This window comes from Tachyglossus aculeatus, chromosome 1, assembly GCF_015852505.1.
Source record: "Tachyglossus aculeatus isolate mTacAcu1 chromosome 1, mTacAcu1.pri, whole genome shotgun sequence".
Taxonomy (NCBI): Eukaryota; Metazoa; Chordata; class Mammalia; order Monotremata; family Tachyglossidae; genus Tachyglossus; species Tachyglossus aculeatus.
The window spans coordinates 149,072,733-149,089,950 of NC_052066.1; the positions used below are offsets into that span (position 1 = coordinate 149,072,733).

The 17,218-nt window shown below is 46.6% G+C and overlaps 1 protein-coding gene across 1 annotated transcript in view; it reads left to right on the plus strand.

Annotated features, from left to right (window-relative positions):
* The first annotated feature begins 528 nt into the window (after positions 1-528).
* The window catches only part of DEGS2 (delta 4-desaturase, sphingolipid 2), a 30,369-nt gene continuing 13,679 nt past the window's right edge, over positions 529-17,218 (plus strand). The window contains exon 1 of the mRNA XM_038749446.1: positions 529-657. Within this exon, the coding sequence (XP_038605374.1) occupies positions 576-657 (82 nt within the window). The 5' untranslated portion in view covers positions 529-575. The remainder of the gene's footprint in view (positions 658-17,218) is intronic.

Below are 17,218 nucleotides of genomic sequence, written 5' to 3' on the forward strand. Positions count from 1 at the left end.
TAAGGTGGGGGGATGGAGAGGGGGAGGAGGGGGAGAGGAAGGAGGGGGCTCAGTCTGGGACTCAGTTTCAGTCTCCTTCTCCTGGAGTAGGTGAGCTCTCAGTAGGGTCTACTTGTTTTGTTGTCTGTCTCCCCCCACCTTCTAGACCGTGAGCCCATTGTTGGGTAGGGATTGTCTTTATCCGTTATGGAATTGTACTTTCCAAGCGCTTAGTACAGTGCCCTGCGCACAGTAAGCGCTCACTAAAAACGGTTGAATGAATACTGGGTGCAGAGCGCTTAAGAAATACCCTGATGACTCTTCTTATTAAAGGCCCCCCGGCCGAGGGTCTTCCTCTTGTCCCCTCCGAGCCCGGGCAACCCCGCTAGGAGGGGGGAGGACTCCGCGCCCGTAGCTCCACCCCCCTAACAGGTGTGCCCGCGTCCCATACAGCCCCGACCCCTCCCTTCCGTACAAGTGCGCCTGCAATCCATAAAAGCCCGGGCCAGGTGGCTGGACACCTTGCAGGGGAGACTGAGTCAGGAAGACAAGGTGCCCTGGGCACCTGGGGGCTCTGCCCACTGCTCCCACCGGCCATGGGCAACAGGGTGACTCGGGGGGACTTCGAGTGGGTGTATACAGACCAGCCACATACCCAGCGGCGCAAGGAAATCCTCGGTAGGTGCTGGGGTCAGGGCCAGCCTATACAGGTGTCCTGGGGAGGGTGAAGGAGTTGCCCGGTGAAGCAGCAGGGAGTTTCAGTCGGTCATGGGGCTGGGGCGCACAGCATGTCATTGCTTAAGGACTCTGCTGTCAGAAGGAAGGAATTTCTTGATTTTGTTTTTCAAAATAAGTGGTGTTTTTATTGGAGGGGGAAAAAAAGGCTCTGTGTTTCATCCTCTGGGGATTGGCTTTGGCTAGTAAGGTTGTCCCTCGTCCCCTTCCTGTTGAGTTTGATTCATTGGCTCCGTGCCTGGAATGTGGGAATGTTTGGAAGGTTGGCTGGGGTTTCTTTGGGATTGCGTCCTGGGGAACTTAAAGGTGTTCCAGAGGCACAGTGCTTGGGTAGGGTTTACTCCCGAATTCCAAGGGGAAGTGGGTGAGTTGTCCCTTTCTGGCTTAATCTCCCTGTTGGTAGACGGCTGGACACTAGTCCTTTTGCCCTCTTTCTTCTCCCAACCCATTTCTCCACCCTGGGGCGTTCTCCCCCATCGAGCGTTTGCTAACTCTCTGACAAGGCGTGTTGACTGGCTGGGAGCCTGAGTCGATACCTAGTTAAAGGAGGAAAGTGGCATAGGTATCGATGGGCATGATGCACCTCACTGTTCTATGTAAACCCAGCCTGGCCTTGCCACTTCCCCAGGTAGGTGTGTTGATGGAAATAACTAGAAAGCTTCCAAAACAAAGGTGTTGTCAGAAGAAGGCCCTGTTCTCAGTCTGTGTGCACATGTGCGTGTGGGTCTCTCCCTCATTCCTTCTTGGCTTCCTTCTTCTCCCAGCACCTTGTCGTCTTCCCACACCAGTCCCATATCAGGAACTGGTCTTGGGACGTGTTCTGAGCTGTTTTTTTAAAACTTTCCACCAGGCCAAGGTGGGGCATCCAGGAGGAATTCAAAAGGAGCAGATTGTTCTTGTTGCAGAACTCAAACTGCTGAAGCAGCCAGGGAATTTTACCTCCTCTGAGGGAAAGGGAGAGGAGCCAGTTCTTCATCAGTCGATCAGTCAATGGTATTTGAGTGCTTATGTGCAGACCATTGTGCTAAGTGCTTGGGAGAGTACAATACAGCAGAGTTAGATATGTTCTCATCCCTCAATGAACTTACAGTCTAGAGGAGGAGACAGACACTAACATAAATAACTTATAGTACATAACTTGAAAACATGTACACAAGTGCTGTGGGGTTGAGGTTGGGGCAAATATCAAGGTCACAGAGCCAAGTCACAGGTGACACAGAAGGGAGAGGGAGGTAGGGAAAGGAGGTCTTAACTGGGGAAGGCCTCTTGGCAGCAGTGTGACCTCAATAATGCTTTGTAGGTGGGGAGGGTGGTGGTCTGGTGTACATGAAGGGGAAGGGAATTCCAGGCTACGGGGAGGACATGGGAAAGAGGTTTGTGGCAAGATAGGTATGATCAGGGCACAGTGAGTAAACTGGCACTAGAGCATCAGAGTGTGCAGGCTGGGCCCTGACTAAGCCTCCTTTCCTCTTCTCCCACTCCCTTCTGCATGCGCTGACTTGCTCCCTTTACTCATTTTCCCCCCTCCCAGCCCCATAGCACTAATGTCATTCTCCTCACCATGCCTCGTTCTCACCTGTCCCGCCATCGACCCCTGGCCCACGTCATCCCCCGGGCCTGGAATGCCCTCCCTCTGCCCATCCGCCAAGCTAGCTCTCTTCCCCCCTTCAAGGCCCTACTGAGAGCTCACCTCCTCCAGGAGGCCTTCCCAGCCTGAGCCCCTTCCTTCCCCTCCCCCTCATCCCCCTCTCCATCCCCCCGTCTTACCTCCTTCCCTTCCCCACAGCACCTGTAGATATGTATATATGTTTGTACATATTTATTACTCTATTTATCTTGTACATATCTATTCTATTTTATTTTGTTAGTATGTTTGGTTTTGTTCTCTGTCTCCCCCTTCTAGACTGTGAGCCCACTGTTGGGTAGGGACTGTCTCTATATGTTGCCAACTTGTACTTCCCAAGCGCTTAGTACAGTGCTCTGCACACAGTAAGCACTCAATAAATACGATTGTACATATCTGCAACTTATTTGTCTGCCTCCTCCTCTAGACTGTAAGCTCATCGTGGGCAGAGAATGTATTTGTTTATTGTTATATCGTACTCTCCCAGGCACTTAGTACTGTGCTCGGCACACAGTAAGTACTCAATAAGCACGATTGAGTGAGGAGATACACGAGGTAGGATGGGGCAAGATGACTGAATCATCATCAATCGTATTTATTGAGCGCTTACTGTGTGCAGAGCACTAAGCGCTTGGGAAGTACAAATTGGCAACATATAGAGACAGTCCCTACCCAACAGTGGGGTTACAGTCTAAATGTCTGAATGCCCTAAAGCCTATGGTAAGGAGTTTCCCCCTTGATGCAGAGGTGGATAGATAGCCATAGGAGGTTCTTGAGGAGTGGGGAGACATGGACTGAACTATTTTTAGAATAATGATCAGTGCAGCAGAGTAAAGTATGGACTGGAGTAAGGAGAGAGTAGAGGCAGGAGGACAGCAAGGAAACAGTTGCAGTAGTCAAGCTGGGATAGGTAGCAGTTTGTTAAAATCCACCCCTTTCTCACCATCCAATGTGTGAAGGTAGGACAGACTGGTTTCGGTGACAGACCGAATATTTGGGTGGAATGAGTGTGATGAGTCGAGGACAATGCCAAGGTTAGTGGCTTGTGAGATAGGGAGGATAGTATCCTCTACAGGTTATGGGAAAGACAGGGAAAGAACAGGATTTGGGTAAGAAGGAGTTCAGTTTTGTGACATGTTTAGTTTGAAGTGTCCATGGGACATCCAGATAAAGATGTCCTGAAGACAGGAGAAAATGTGAGACTGCAGAGAAGGAGAGAGGGTGGAGTTGGAGATGTAGATTTGGAAATCATCGACATAGAGATGGTAGCTTGAAGTCATAGGAGCGAATGAATTCTCCAAGGGAGTGGGTGTAGATGGGGACCTACAACTGAGCCTTGAGGGACACCCCCCCGCCTCCCCCTACCACTGACAGAAGGTGGGAGGCAGAGGAGAAGCCAGCAAAAGCAAACTGAGAAAGGAGGATCAGAGAGATGAAAGGACAGTGTCAATGAAGCCAAGGTCGGGTAAAATTTCAAGAAGGGGCTGGTCTATGGGGTGGAAGGCAGCTGAGAGGTCTGGGTGGATTAGGATAGAGAAGAAGCTGTCAGACCTGACTAGAAGAAGGTCATTGCTTACGTTACAGAGGACTACTTCCATGGAGTGAAGGGGGCGGAAGGCAGATTGGAGGGGATTAAGGAGAGAATTGGAGGAGAGGAAGAGGAGACAGTGAGTGTAAACCACTCTTTCAAGAAGTGTGGACAGGAAAGGTTGGAGGGAGCTGAGGGGTTAGAAGAGGGCTTTTTTAAGTTAGGGGATACGTAAGCATCGTCACTGTCCACAGTGTTAGTTGCCAGCTTCTTGCACACAGGGTGCTTTATTAGACACCTCTTGTGAGCAGGGTGCCTGAAATGGACGCCTGGGAATGTACTTCCATCTTAAAAGCTGCTTGTGTGCGGGCAGCTAATGGTTGGAGAAGGGTGTTTCGGCACCACAGACAAATCCTTCTAGACTGTGAGCCCGTTGTTGGGTAGGGACTGTCTCTATATGTTGCCGACTTGTACTTCCAAGCTAGTACAGTGCTTTGCACACAGTAAGTGCTCAATAAATATGATTGAATGAATGAAACCCACCTAAATTGGACAAATCCCCAGGTTCCACTTTGGCTGCACCGGTGGGAACTGGATTTAAGAATGTTCTCATTCCCGCAGACCTCCATTTTAAACTTTTAAACAATGCACTGTCACTGAATGGCTTCATCTGTAAGACCAGCTGTGAGCCATTCTCACAGGGGCTGGGTCCTTTTTTGTTTATTATGCTTCTAAGTTCCACTCCCTGCACATTAGTGCAGAACTGAGCAGACAAGTAAGAGATTGTCAGTACGAAACAGAACCATTGCTTACAAACAAAGCGGAGGGATCAAGGTTGGGAGAGGCAGCAACCTGTGGTAAGAGACTCTTGCCGCAGGTTATTGAGAAGCAGTGTGTCCTAGGGGAAAGAGCATATGGGGCTGGGAGTCGGAAGACCTGAGATCTAATCCTAGCTCTGCCATTTGTCTGCTGTGTGACCTTGGGCAAGTCACTTCATTTCCCTGTGCCTACTTCCCTCATCTGCAAAATGAGGATTCAGTACCTCTTCTCCCTCCTATTTACACTGCTAACCCCATGTAGGATGTGATTATCTTGCGTCTACCACAGTGCTTAGTACATTCTTTCATTCATTCAATCGTATTTATTGAGCGCTTACTGTGTGCAGAGCACTGTACTAAGCGCTTGGGAAGTACAAGTTGGCAACATCTAGAGACGGTCCCTACCCAACAGTGGGCTCACAGTCTAGAAGGGGGAGACAGACAACAAAACAAAACATATAAACCAAATAAAATAAACAGAATTGTCAGATGAGTGACTTTAGGCACATCATCTCTCTGGGCCTCAGTTCCCTCATCTTGGCACATAGTAAATGCTTAACAAATACCATTATTATTATTATTCCCACTTAAAGGAGTCCATCAATCAGTTATTGACATTTATGATGATGGTATTTGTTAAGTGCTTACCATGTGCCAAGCGCTGCTCTAAGCGCTAGGGTAGATATGAGGTTATCAGGTTGTCCCACATAGGGCTCACAGTCTTAATCCCCATTTTACAGATGAGGCAACTGAGACATAGAGAAGTTAAGTGACTTGCCCAAAGTCACACAGCTGACAAATGGTGGAGTGGGATTAGAACCCACGACCTCTGACTCCCAAATCTGTGCTCTTTCCTCTAAGCCACACACACTTCTTTATGGAGCACACAGAGTGTGCAGAGCACTATACTAAATTCTTATGAGAATTTGATGCAGGAGAGTCAGCAGAGATGTTCCCTGCCCGCAAGAAGATTACAGTGTAGAGGGGGGAGAAAGGCATTAAAATAAATTATGGATATGTATGTAAGTGCTGTGGGGTTGAGGGTGGAGTGAGTGACTACCAGTTGCTTAGAGGGTACAAATCCTAGTCCAGGGATGATGAAGATGGTAGAGGGAGCTGAGGAAATGAGGGTTTAGTCAGGGAAGGCTTTTTGAAGAAGATGTAATTTTATCATCCAGAGTTTTTGTTTTTTCCAGTGAACGTTTCACTCTTCTCAGTTAAATTCCCTCAAGAGCTGATTACCACCTTTAGGTTAGAGAGGTGATTCCTCCCTTCCCTAGTCCTGGTTACCCCCTGCCATGCCTACCTTCACTGGAGAGGAAAGAAGTATCTCTAGATGGGTGCTTCATTATCAGTGGTATTCATGAAGTGCTGCTGAGTGCAGAGCACTATATTGAGCAACTAGGGGACTACAACAGAAATGACATACTGTTCCCCGCCCCCAAGGGATCTATTATCTAGTGACCGCTTGCTAATGGGGACAGATCTAGTCCAGAATTACTGGAGGTGAGTTGAGGGCTTGTCTCTATGACGCTTAAAAATATTCTGCCTCTATTCCCCATTTTGGGTTGGGAGTGGCTATGGAATACAAAGCTGCCTTCACTCCTGAGTGCTGTTGGGAAGGATAAACTAGGAGGATGGCATAGATTGTCAGCCAGGTTACCAGATCCTTGAAGGCAGGGGTTACACCTTCTCCCTGTACTGTGTTCTCCCAAGGGCTTAATACCATGCTCTACACAATTGCTCAATTGCTAATTTCTCAATACATTCTCCTGATTACCGAGAAGGATTTGTGAGTTCCAGGATTTGCCCTTAAAGGCCAAGGCAGTGTTGGAGGCCAGGGGCTGCTCTCGATCTCTCAAAACTTTCTCATGGGAGGGAAGGTCGAATGACGTGGGTAGCTAGGCCTCATCAAGTTCACCAGGATGCAGGAGGCATGAGGGGTGGGAGTCTCACAACACAGGGCTGAGGGACAGAGGAAGGACTTGTAGCAACAGACTCCAGGCCATTAGGCAAAGGAGAAAGCTGATGAAGGTGGAATGGGATGGGTTGGGGGTAAGAGGAGGAGGCAGCTCTCTGAGGCTGTTGGATGCAGTGGGTAAAGGGTCCCCTCCCTATACCTTCTTTCTGCTCTTCTTCCAGTTGTTCTCCTTCCTCTCTCTGCCTACTGGTGGGCATCTCTCTCAGTAGTGGGTGTGTGGGTGACCCTTTACAGGCTGTATCTTTGGCAAATCGGCTGTTTCCTGGATGGAAAATGGTGCTGTGGTTTCTCATGAATTCAAAAACACAGTTCATGTGTTTGGGTTTTTTTGTGTGTGTTTGTGTGTGTATTTTTTTTTTAAAGACAGAGGGGCTCTGTTGAAGACACAGCATGATCACTGATAGTATTGACTGTAAGGCTGATGCTTGGCCTAGTGGATAGAGCACAGGCCTGGGAGTTAGTTCTAATCCTGGCTCCACCATCTGTCTGCTGTGTGACCTTGAGCAAGTCACTTCACTTCTCTGTGGCTGTTACCTCATCTGTAAAATGGGGATTAAGACTGTAAACCCCATGTGGGACATGGACTGTGTCCAACCTGATTAGCTTGTACCTACCCTAGTGCTCAGTACAGTGCCTGGCACATAGTAAGGGTTTAACAAATACCTTTTTTTTTAAGAAAAGATGCTTCTGGGAATGAACAGTAATGGTAAAATCAATCAATTATATTTATTGAGCGCTTACTGTGTGCAGAGCACTGTACTAAGCGCTTGGGAAGTACAAGTTGGCAACATATAGAGACAGTCCCTACCCAACAGTGGGCTCACAGTCTAGAAAGATTGGTTTTATTTTAATGATGGATAATTATTCAGTGGTTCCTGTGCACCAAGCCCTCTAAGTGCTGTGGTAGATTCGGATCATCAGATTGCACAAAGTCTGGCTCCCAACGGGGCTCACAGTCTAAGAGGGAGTGAGAACAGGTATTTCATCCCCATTTTACAGATGAGGAAACTGAGGCCTCAAGAGGTTAAATGACTTACCCAAGGTCACACAGAAGGCAAGCGGAGAGCTGGGACTAGAACCCAGGTCTTCTGACTCCCAGGCCTGTGTTTTTTCCAATGAGGAGGGAGACAAATGGACGTAAAAATACCATAGAAAGAGGAGTAGGAGCATAGACACCAGCAATAAATGGTAAGCAAATGAAGGCTAAATAAACAGGTCATGAAGTCCTAAAATGGCAGATGCTAACCACCTGCTCCCAAGTGAGTTGCTGGCAGACTGGCACTAACTTCCAGACCAGTGGCTCATTTTTACTCTTGTACTCTCTCCTTTTGAGACCTTCCCTGGTGGCCCAGAAGATGATAATAATAATAATGATGGTATTTGTTAAGCACTTACTATGTGCGGAGCACTGTTCTAAGCGCTGGGGGGGATACAAGGTAATTAGGTAACCCCACGTGGGGCTCACAGTCTTAATCCTCATTTTACAGATGAGATAAATGAGGCACAGAAAAGTTAAGTGATTTGCCCGAAGTCACACAGCTGACAAGTGGCAGAGACGGGATTAGAACCCACAATGTCTGCCTCTCAAGCCCGTGCTGTTTCCACTGAGCCACGCTGCAGAAGATACTGTCTGTACTTGGATAGGATTGACCACCTTCCTTGTACATTGTCTTCTGCACTATGACTTCTGAGTGCAGGGATTCCAGCAACCGCTGGTATTTATTGAGCTTTGTAAGTGCACAGGAGCCAGTTGGCGAAGACACCAATAATGCAAGGAGTACAAAGCTGCATTTTGTAAGCAGATCTAATAGGGAAGCATACTCACACCCCGATCGGTGCAGGGAGAGGCTGACACAGCTGCACGGGAGGAGCGCAGGGAGCAAGACAGATCGTCGTTGGTATCAGTCGTGATGGCGTCTCAAATTCCTTGTTCGCGATCCCCCAAATATAGTATAAACAAGCCTATACATGAGGCCGTGACCTTGCTGTGAGGGAAGTGCATCACCACCTAATCTATACACAACTCAAGGCCCACAATGCTCCTGGGGCTTCCTCCTTCAGTGGCTCCTCCACTCCTTGCAGCTGGTACATTTCACCCTTATCACTGGAAGGGTCATTCTGAATCTGGGACAGGGATACAGAGACCTCCCTCCTGGAAATAGGAATCAAGGAGCCCACAGCTCCTGGGTTGGCAACAGGAGATATGCGGTGTGTTCGTTCAGGTCTCGCACACAAGATTGGTTGTGCCACCAAGAGCCCTTCTCATTATTCTTCCATGGAGTCCCTCTTTATAGTCCACCCTTGACACTTTGCCAATCACGAGGAGCGGCACTTCCGGGCACCGAGTATGCCGACAGCAGCAACCGTAAAGTAGGACAAAGAAAAGTAGAAGTAGTTAGCAAGCAAGGAGAATTCACAAACTGAGTTTCTCCATGAGTGAGGACACCCACTCCTTGGGTTGCCAAGTGGTGTCCCACAAGTGGGTCCGAGAAGCTGTATCGCGGACAGTTGTGTGAAGTGTTGGGAATAACCATTGTCCACATGACTGCCGTTGCCTGGTTAACTTCTGTTCCACCCTGACGGGAACAGGGCCTATCGCATCCCCCAGGCTGCAGCTGTGGCTCTATCCAGGTGATGTGCTAAGTGATGGAAGCAGTAAAATAGAAAGCCATTGCAACAAGTACTGAGAATGAGGACAAATAGCAGTATGCATCAAAACATCCCCCAGTTTACCTCAGCGCTTAGAACAGTGCTTTTCACATAGTAAGCACTTAACAAATGCCATTATTATTATTATTATTATTATTGTTATCTCTCAAAGGAGAATTCATTACAACATGGTCTAAGGGCCGGGCTCACCTAGCGTAACTAATATGCTAGCACTTTAAATATCATGCATGAATATATCGAGTCTAACCACACAAGGTGATTTAACGCCTCATCTGGCAGCAGCAGGTGGCATGGACACCCAGGTCGAAGTGGGGTCTACAGACATACAAACAACGACCAATCAGATACCCCTTCTTCCTTGCAGCATCAAGGCCAAGCAGGTGTCCTACACTCTGGGCAGGAGGGAGTGTTAGACCAGCTGACAAAAGTCTCATCCCATTGCAAAGAGCTGTTCCTCAATGCCAGTTTATATAGGGGTATCTGGCTGGACCCAGTTATTTTCCACTATGGGTACTTGCTTTGCTCTGTTTTGTTCCCCTCATTAACTCAGGGGAATGGGTGACAACCACTTCCTTATCCCCTCAGGGTCAGCAGCTGCAGTTGAGGACATCGACAACATCTGCTAACCCAAGGATAGTGGAGGACAGGCCATGCCCGCTTTGTGCTAAAGGCATCTTGGCCAAACAAAATGGAGTCCAGGCCTTGAGCCTGTCACATTCCACCCCACGGTATTTGGCCACCCCTTGGATTCTAGCCACCTGGGTTACCGTGACCATGGCCTGCCGTGTCCAGCACGTGGAGTTCCTTGCCTAGTCCATTGGGACCCTGCCCGGAAGAGGGGTGACTATGGTTGTGTGTTGTTTGAGTGTAGGCAGATATATGCAAGCATGCTTTGGAGGTGGTTTGCAATGCCAACTGACTTTAAAACTGGTTAACAAGTGCTCTGCTTTGCAAAAGGGTATGCTCACACATTAGCATCTGTGCCTTGTGGTGTGTCCAACAGTTAAGCGACAAGGTACAGAGTAAAACAACTGCCTGCAGAAACAATAGAATGACAACAGGATGCAGGGCCCACTTTAATCTTGTCCTTTGCCACAGTTGTCCTTGACTCTCCTATTTAGCTGAGAACCAAGGGAAGGATAGTCAGGAAGATTACTGCTTCCCCCCCAAAACAACATCATGTGGGGTTCTACCTGATCTATATATTGCCTTCTATTACCCACTTAGTATTCTGTTGCTCTCTGTTTACAGTTATCAAGAAAGATCATCCCCAAAATTATATAAAACAATCCATCAAAGACAAATATTCTTATGGTCTTGAAGTCCTCATCTTTACCCAGATGCTGGTGACCAAATTATCTGGACCAGGTGGTCTGGTGGAAGCATGTCCCCTTCCCTGTTGATTGCCCATCATGGCCCAGATTTGAAGACAGGCTCTCTGGGAGGTAGTTGAGCCATGATCTTTTTGCTGGACCTGTATGGAAGCCAGTGTTTCCCATTGGACTAAAACCTAGAAAGATACACTCTTAATCATTCAATTGTTAGGCAAATAAGTACCTAGCAGGTAAATTAGCAGATAAGTATGGTCAGATGCAATTGATGAAGTTTGAAGTAGCAGCTTTTCCCCTATAATACTTAACAAGAGCACATATTCCCAAGTATAAGCCTTCCTTAACTTTCCAAATCTCTGGGATCTGAGGTCTAAAACTTTTCCCATCCCCTTAAAAGGAAGCACAATTGCGAAGGCAAAGATAAATAAGCATCCAGACCTTGTCTTTTACATAAAAAAAATAATAATAATATTATAAGTGACTTGCCCAAAGTCTCACAGCTGAGAAGTGTGTGACAAGACGAGAAACACTGTGGCTAAGTGGCAAAAGCCCGGGCTTGTGAGTCAGAGGTTGTGGTTTCTAATCCTGCCTCCACCGCTTGTCAGCTGTGTGACTTTGGGCAAGTCATTTCACTTCTCTGGGCCTCAGTTACCTCATCTGTAAAATGGGGATTAAGACTGTGAGCCCCACATGGGGCAACCTGATCGCCTTGTATCCTCCCAGTGCTTAGAACAGTGCTTTGCACATAGTAAGTGCTTAACAAAACCATCATTCTTAAGTGGCAGAGCTGGGATTAGAGCCCTTGACCTCTGACTCCCAATCCTGGGCTCTTTCCATTGAGCCACACTGCTTCTCTATAATAATGATGGCATTTGTTAAGCACTAACTATATGCCAAGCACTGGGGAAGATACAAGGTAATCAGATTGTCCCACGTGGAACTCCATTTTACAGATGAGGTAACTAAGGCACAGAGAAGGTAAGTGACTTTCCCAAAATCACACAGTTGACAAGTGGCGGAGCCGGGATTAGAACCTATGACCTCTGACTCCCAAATCCGTGCTCTGTCCACTAAGCCACTGCTTCTTACATATGATCCTATACCCCTCAGAGTGACAACTTTATCTGCTCCTAGACGCATTCACCAGACTATGGTAGAGACAGCATGCAAAGTTTTCATTGTTTTAACCCTTAACATAGTAAGCATTTCATATTAAAGACCATTTGAACCAAAGGGCAAAGTAACAAGCAAATATGAAGAGAGAAATCCAGCTTTTAATACCCTTAATTTATGATGCTTAGCAATTTAATCTCTCTCTTGTGTGCAGCTGCCTCCCTTATCACAGATTTCTAGATTAATGGCTGACAAAGCTTTTCAGCCTAATACTATTCCTGTTAACCCTTGAGTAGTTTTGAGAGATGGGTTTTTTTTTGTGTGTGAATCTAAAATCCCTTGTCAAATGAGAAAATTTCCCAATCTTGGGCCCTTTTCCCAAGAAATTTATGCAACCCAGTAGGCCTCCCTGGGTCTAACACTGATTTCTTGGGTTTTTTTTAACTCCCATTTGCAAAAAAAAATCTAGATTTACTTATTCCAAATTCTCCCTTTCCAATCTTTAGTACTACCTTTTCATTCAGAACATTTCTTTATACTAAATTTCCATATTCCAGTTTACCCAAAATTATGTAAGAAAGGAACACTTGGTTTTTCTTTATGTTCCCATTTTTCACTAGACATTGTTAGTTCCATAGTGAATATATTAAGGCAAATTTCCTCATTCAGACCATCACATTTATACCAGCCAGATATGAAGGTTTGTAAGCAAGACTGTATCCGGCTTGCTTACAGACGCCTTTCATCAAATTTAGCAAAATCTAGAACTAGTACAATAGAATTTCTGCTATAGTAATTGAATTGTTACCCGTACAGGCATTAGAGAAGCAGCATGGCGTGGTGGATAGAGCACGGGCCTGGGAATCAGAAGGACCCGGGTTCATTCATTCAATCATATTTATTGAGCGCTTACTGTGTGCAGAGCACTGTACTAAACGCTTGCAAAGTACAATTCGGCAACAGATAGTCAGTCCCAACCCAACAAATGGCTCACACTCTAGAAGGGGGAGACAGAGAACAAAACAAGTAGACAAGTGTCAATACCATCAAAATAGATGAATAGAATTATAGATATATACATACCATTAAAAAAGTAGAGTAATAAATATGTACAAACACACAAGTGCTGTGTGGGGGGAAGGGGGTAGGGTAGGGGGAGGAGCAGAGGAAAAGGGGGGGCTCAGTCTGGGAAGGCCTCCTGGAGGAGATGAGCTCTCAGTAGGGCTTTGAAGGGAGGAAGAGAACTAGTTTGGCAGACGTGTGGAGGGAAGGCATTCCAGGCCAGAGTTAGGACGTGGGCCAGGGGTCGACGGCAGGACAGGCGAGAACAAGGCACAGTGAGGAGGCTAGCTGCAAAGGAGCAGAGGGTGCGGGCTGGGCTATAGAAGGAGAGAAGGGAGGTGAAGTAGGAGGGGGCAAGGTAATGGACAGCCTTGAAGCTGAGAGTGAGGAGTTTTTGCTTGATTCGAAGATTTATAGGCAACCACTAGAGATTTTCGAGGAGGGGAGTCACATGCCCAGAGCGTTTCTGTAGAAAGATAATCTGGGCAGCAGAGTGAAGTATAGACTGAACCTGGGTTTTAATCCCAGCTCTGTTACTTGTCTGCTATGTGACCTTGGGTAAGTCATTTATCTTCTCTGGGCCTCAGTTACCTCATCTGTAAAATGGGAATTAAGCCTGTGAGCCCTATGTGGGACCGGGACTGTGAACAACCTGATTAACCTAGCGCTTAGAATAGTACTTGTCATGTAGTAAGCACTTAAAAAGTACCATAATAATTATTATTAATTATTATTATTATTCCTAGCCTGAGAGCAATTGCAGATTCTCCTCTCCCAATTACCTCCTTAGAATTTGCACACTTAATCAGTTGAAAACTAACTTTTCCAGCAGTGAGATCCATACTTCACAATAAAGCAAGCTAATAATTTACTTGAGGGAGGCACCTTCCCTCAAACAAATTTTCCCTTTTGATCTTCTAAAGTGATAGCTCCAGCCACACTTTCAAACTGTGGAGTCACCCAAATTCATTTAGGAATTTCTCCCTGCATTACACATTTCCACAGCACTGGCCAGGTTATTTAAACAAACCCATCTCACACACACACACACACACACTCCTCTCTCTCTCTCTCTCTCTCTCTCTCTCTCTCTCTCTCTCTCTCTCTCTCTCTCTCTCTCTCTCTCTCTCTCTCTCTCTTCCCCCCCCCCTTTCCCCACCCCCACCCCACGAGCCTTCCTGTCAAATGAGGTGTTGGTTTCCATCTCCTCCCAAAAAAAACAAATGCCTAAATCCTTATTCAAAATTCTCATTCCTTTCCGCCAGGTACAGGTTCCTTCTCTATCCAAATTCACACCCCCACTATCTCCTTTAGGGATGACTCTTCAAATTTTTCACCCTTTTCCCATCTTTACAGATAATAATAATGATGGCATTTGTTAAGCGCTTACGCTGAGAAGCAGCGTGGCTCAGTGGAAAGAGTATGGGCTTTGGAGTCAGAGGTCATGGGTTCAACTCCTGGCTCCACCAATTGTCAGCTGTGTGACTTTGGGCAAGTCACTTAACATCTCTGTGCCTCAGTTCCCTCATCTGTAAAATGGGGATTAAGACTGTGAGCCCCACGTGGGACAATCTGATCACCTTGTATCCCCCCAGCACTTAGAACAGTGCTTTGCACATAGTAAGTGCTTAACAAATACCATCAATATTATTATTATTATTTTTACTACTATGTGGCAACCACTGTTCTAAGCACTAGGGGGGATACAAGGTAATCAGATTGTCCCACATGGGGTTCACAGTCTTAATCCCCATTTTCCAGATGAGGTAACTGAGGTACAGAGAAGTTAAGTAATTTGCCCAAAGTCACCCAGCTGATGAGTGGAGGAGACGGAATTAGAACCCATGACTGATGTAAAAGCTCTTTTCCTCGTTTCTAATCTATCTGCATCCATATGCTCATTATCTCTCTATAGGCATAATTTCACATTTCTACTCCTTTGACACACTCACACATACACAAACATGAGACTGGGGGGGAACCTTTAAACACATTTATATAGTCCGTTTGATACCTTAAAACAGAACTCAGATGTTCTGCCTTCACCATCAGTGACTTCTCTTCATTCAGCAGAGGCTAAGGGGCCTCTAACATTCTTCTTCCAGGGACTTGGGTATCAGATTACAGCACAAACTGTATCAGACAAACACTGATTTTTTCATGAGACACTCAACTACAATTTCTACTTGGTTAGTACCTATCTGAACATATACTTCACAAATTGAACTTTCCTTTCGTGAGGACTACACTTAGCTATTTGCATGCGGTGAACTGAACTTCCCTTTCAGGAGGACTACTCTTAATAATAATAATAATAATAATAATAATAATAATAATGTTGGTATTTGTTAAGCGCTTACTATGTGCAGAGCACTGTTCTAAGCGCTGGGGTAGATACAAGGTGATCAGGTTGTCCCACATGGGGCTCACAGTCTTCATCCCCATTTTACAGATGAGGGAACTGAGGCCCAGAGAAGTGAAGTGACTTGCCCAAAGTCACACAGCTGACAAGTGGCGGAGCCGGGATTTGAACCCACGACCTCTTGACTTCAAAGCCCGGGCTCTTTCCACTGAGCCACGCTGCTTCTCTAAATCAGCAGTTTCTCTTAATCAGTTCAGCGAATTGAACTTCTCTCTTGGAAGGAATGAACTTAGTTTTGTGGTGGTCTTTTAAGAGCCTCTGTCTCTTGCCTTTGTCGGTACCCTGCAGACTAGTGCAATGCAGCTACGAGGAGTCTGAGAAAGGCAGCCTTCTAGTTCCCCTACTCAGCGCTTAGAACAGTGCTTTGCACATAGTAAGCACTTAATAAATGCCATCATTACTACCCAATGCCTCCCCTGGATCTCAAGGAGGGCATCGTCCAGGATGCATAGGCCTGCTGCCTCCCACTCTGCCTTCCCTCTAGCTTCCAGCCAGAGTCAGTCCATCCAATCCATTACCCTGTTAGGGGTTAGTGCCATCACCACCTCTAACTCCGACCAGGCAGTTGGGACAGTCAAGCTCTCCAGCTGTGGTGCAACTGGTGCCCACGTCTTTATATCTGACCAACCTGGTACGCATCCTATCTCCCTGAGACCCTTTTTCATCCTGAAAAGCAGCAATGCAGTACTGGCATCCTGCCGACTACATCAGATGTAAATGCACAAGACATGGTTAATAATAATTAATGATAATTATGGTATTTGTTAAGTGCTTACTATGTGACAAGCGCTGTTCTAGGTGCTGGGGTAGAAACAAGTTAATCATGTTGGACATAGTCCCATGCGGGGCTCACAATTTTAATCCCCATTTTATAGACGAGGAAACTGAGGCCCAGAGAAGTTAAGTGACTTGCTGCCCAAGGTCATACAGCAGACGTGTGGCGGAGCCGGGATTATGATTCACAAAGATACCAATAATGCGAGGCACACAAAGCTGCGTTTGGTAGGCAGATTAAATAGGGAAGCATACTCATCCCCTGATCAGCGTGAGAAGATGCAGATACAGCTGCACGGGAGGACCACAGGGAGTATGACTGATAGACATCAGTATCAGTCATGATGGCATCTCAAATTCCTCATTCGTGATCCCCCCCAAATATATAGTAGAGAGTAAGCAAGGCTATACATCAGGCTGTGACATTGATGTGAGGGAAATTCATAACCACCCTAATCTACACACAACTCAAGGCCAACAACCGGTCTCAGGGCTTCCTCCTTCAGTGGCTTCTCCGCTCCTGGGAGCTGGTACATTTCACCCTTATCACTGGAAGTGCTGTTCTGACCCCGGGACAGGGATGCAGGGACCTCCCTCTCAGGAATAGGAATCAAGAGGCCCACAGTTCTTGGGTTGGCGCTGGGAGACACGTGGTATGTTCATTCAGGTCTCTCGCACAAGATTGGTTGTGCCACTAAGAGCTCTCCTTGTTATTCTTCCACAGTATCCTTCTTACAAGCGCTTAGTGTGTGCAGAGCACTGTACTAAGCACTTTGGAGAGTACAATACAACAGACTTGGTAGACACTTTCCCTGTCCACAAGGAGTTTACATATACAGGGTTCCAGTATCCTTGTTGGTCATCAAATAATGCTGGGTACCTGTGGCCTTTCATTAACGGGTCCTCTCTGTCCATATATTTCCTCCAAGCATTAGCCCTGGGCTCTGCTCTTCAACTGGTCCTCTCTTGATACCCGTGGTGCTGAAGACCAAACTCCCAATGCAACTGTCACCACTGTGAGTGTTGACTGAGCACTGACACTGTGCAGAAAGCTTGGTATGAAGCAATTAGGGACTGTGGGCAGGGATGGTTTCTTTAGACCTAATCCTGCTCTGTTTCCCATCAAATTCCCAGATAATTATAATGATAATTGTGGTATTTAAGTATTTACTCTGGGCTGA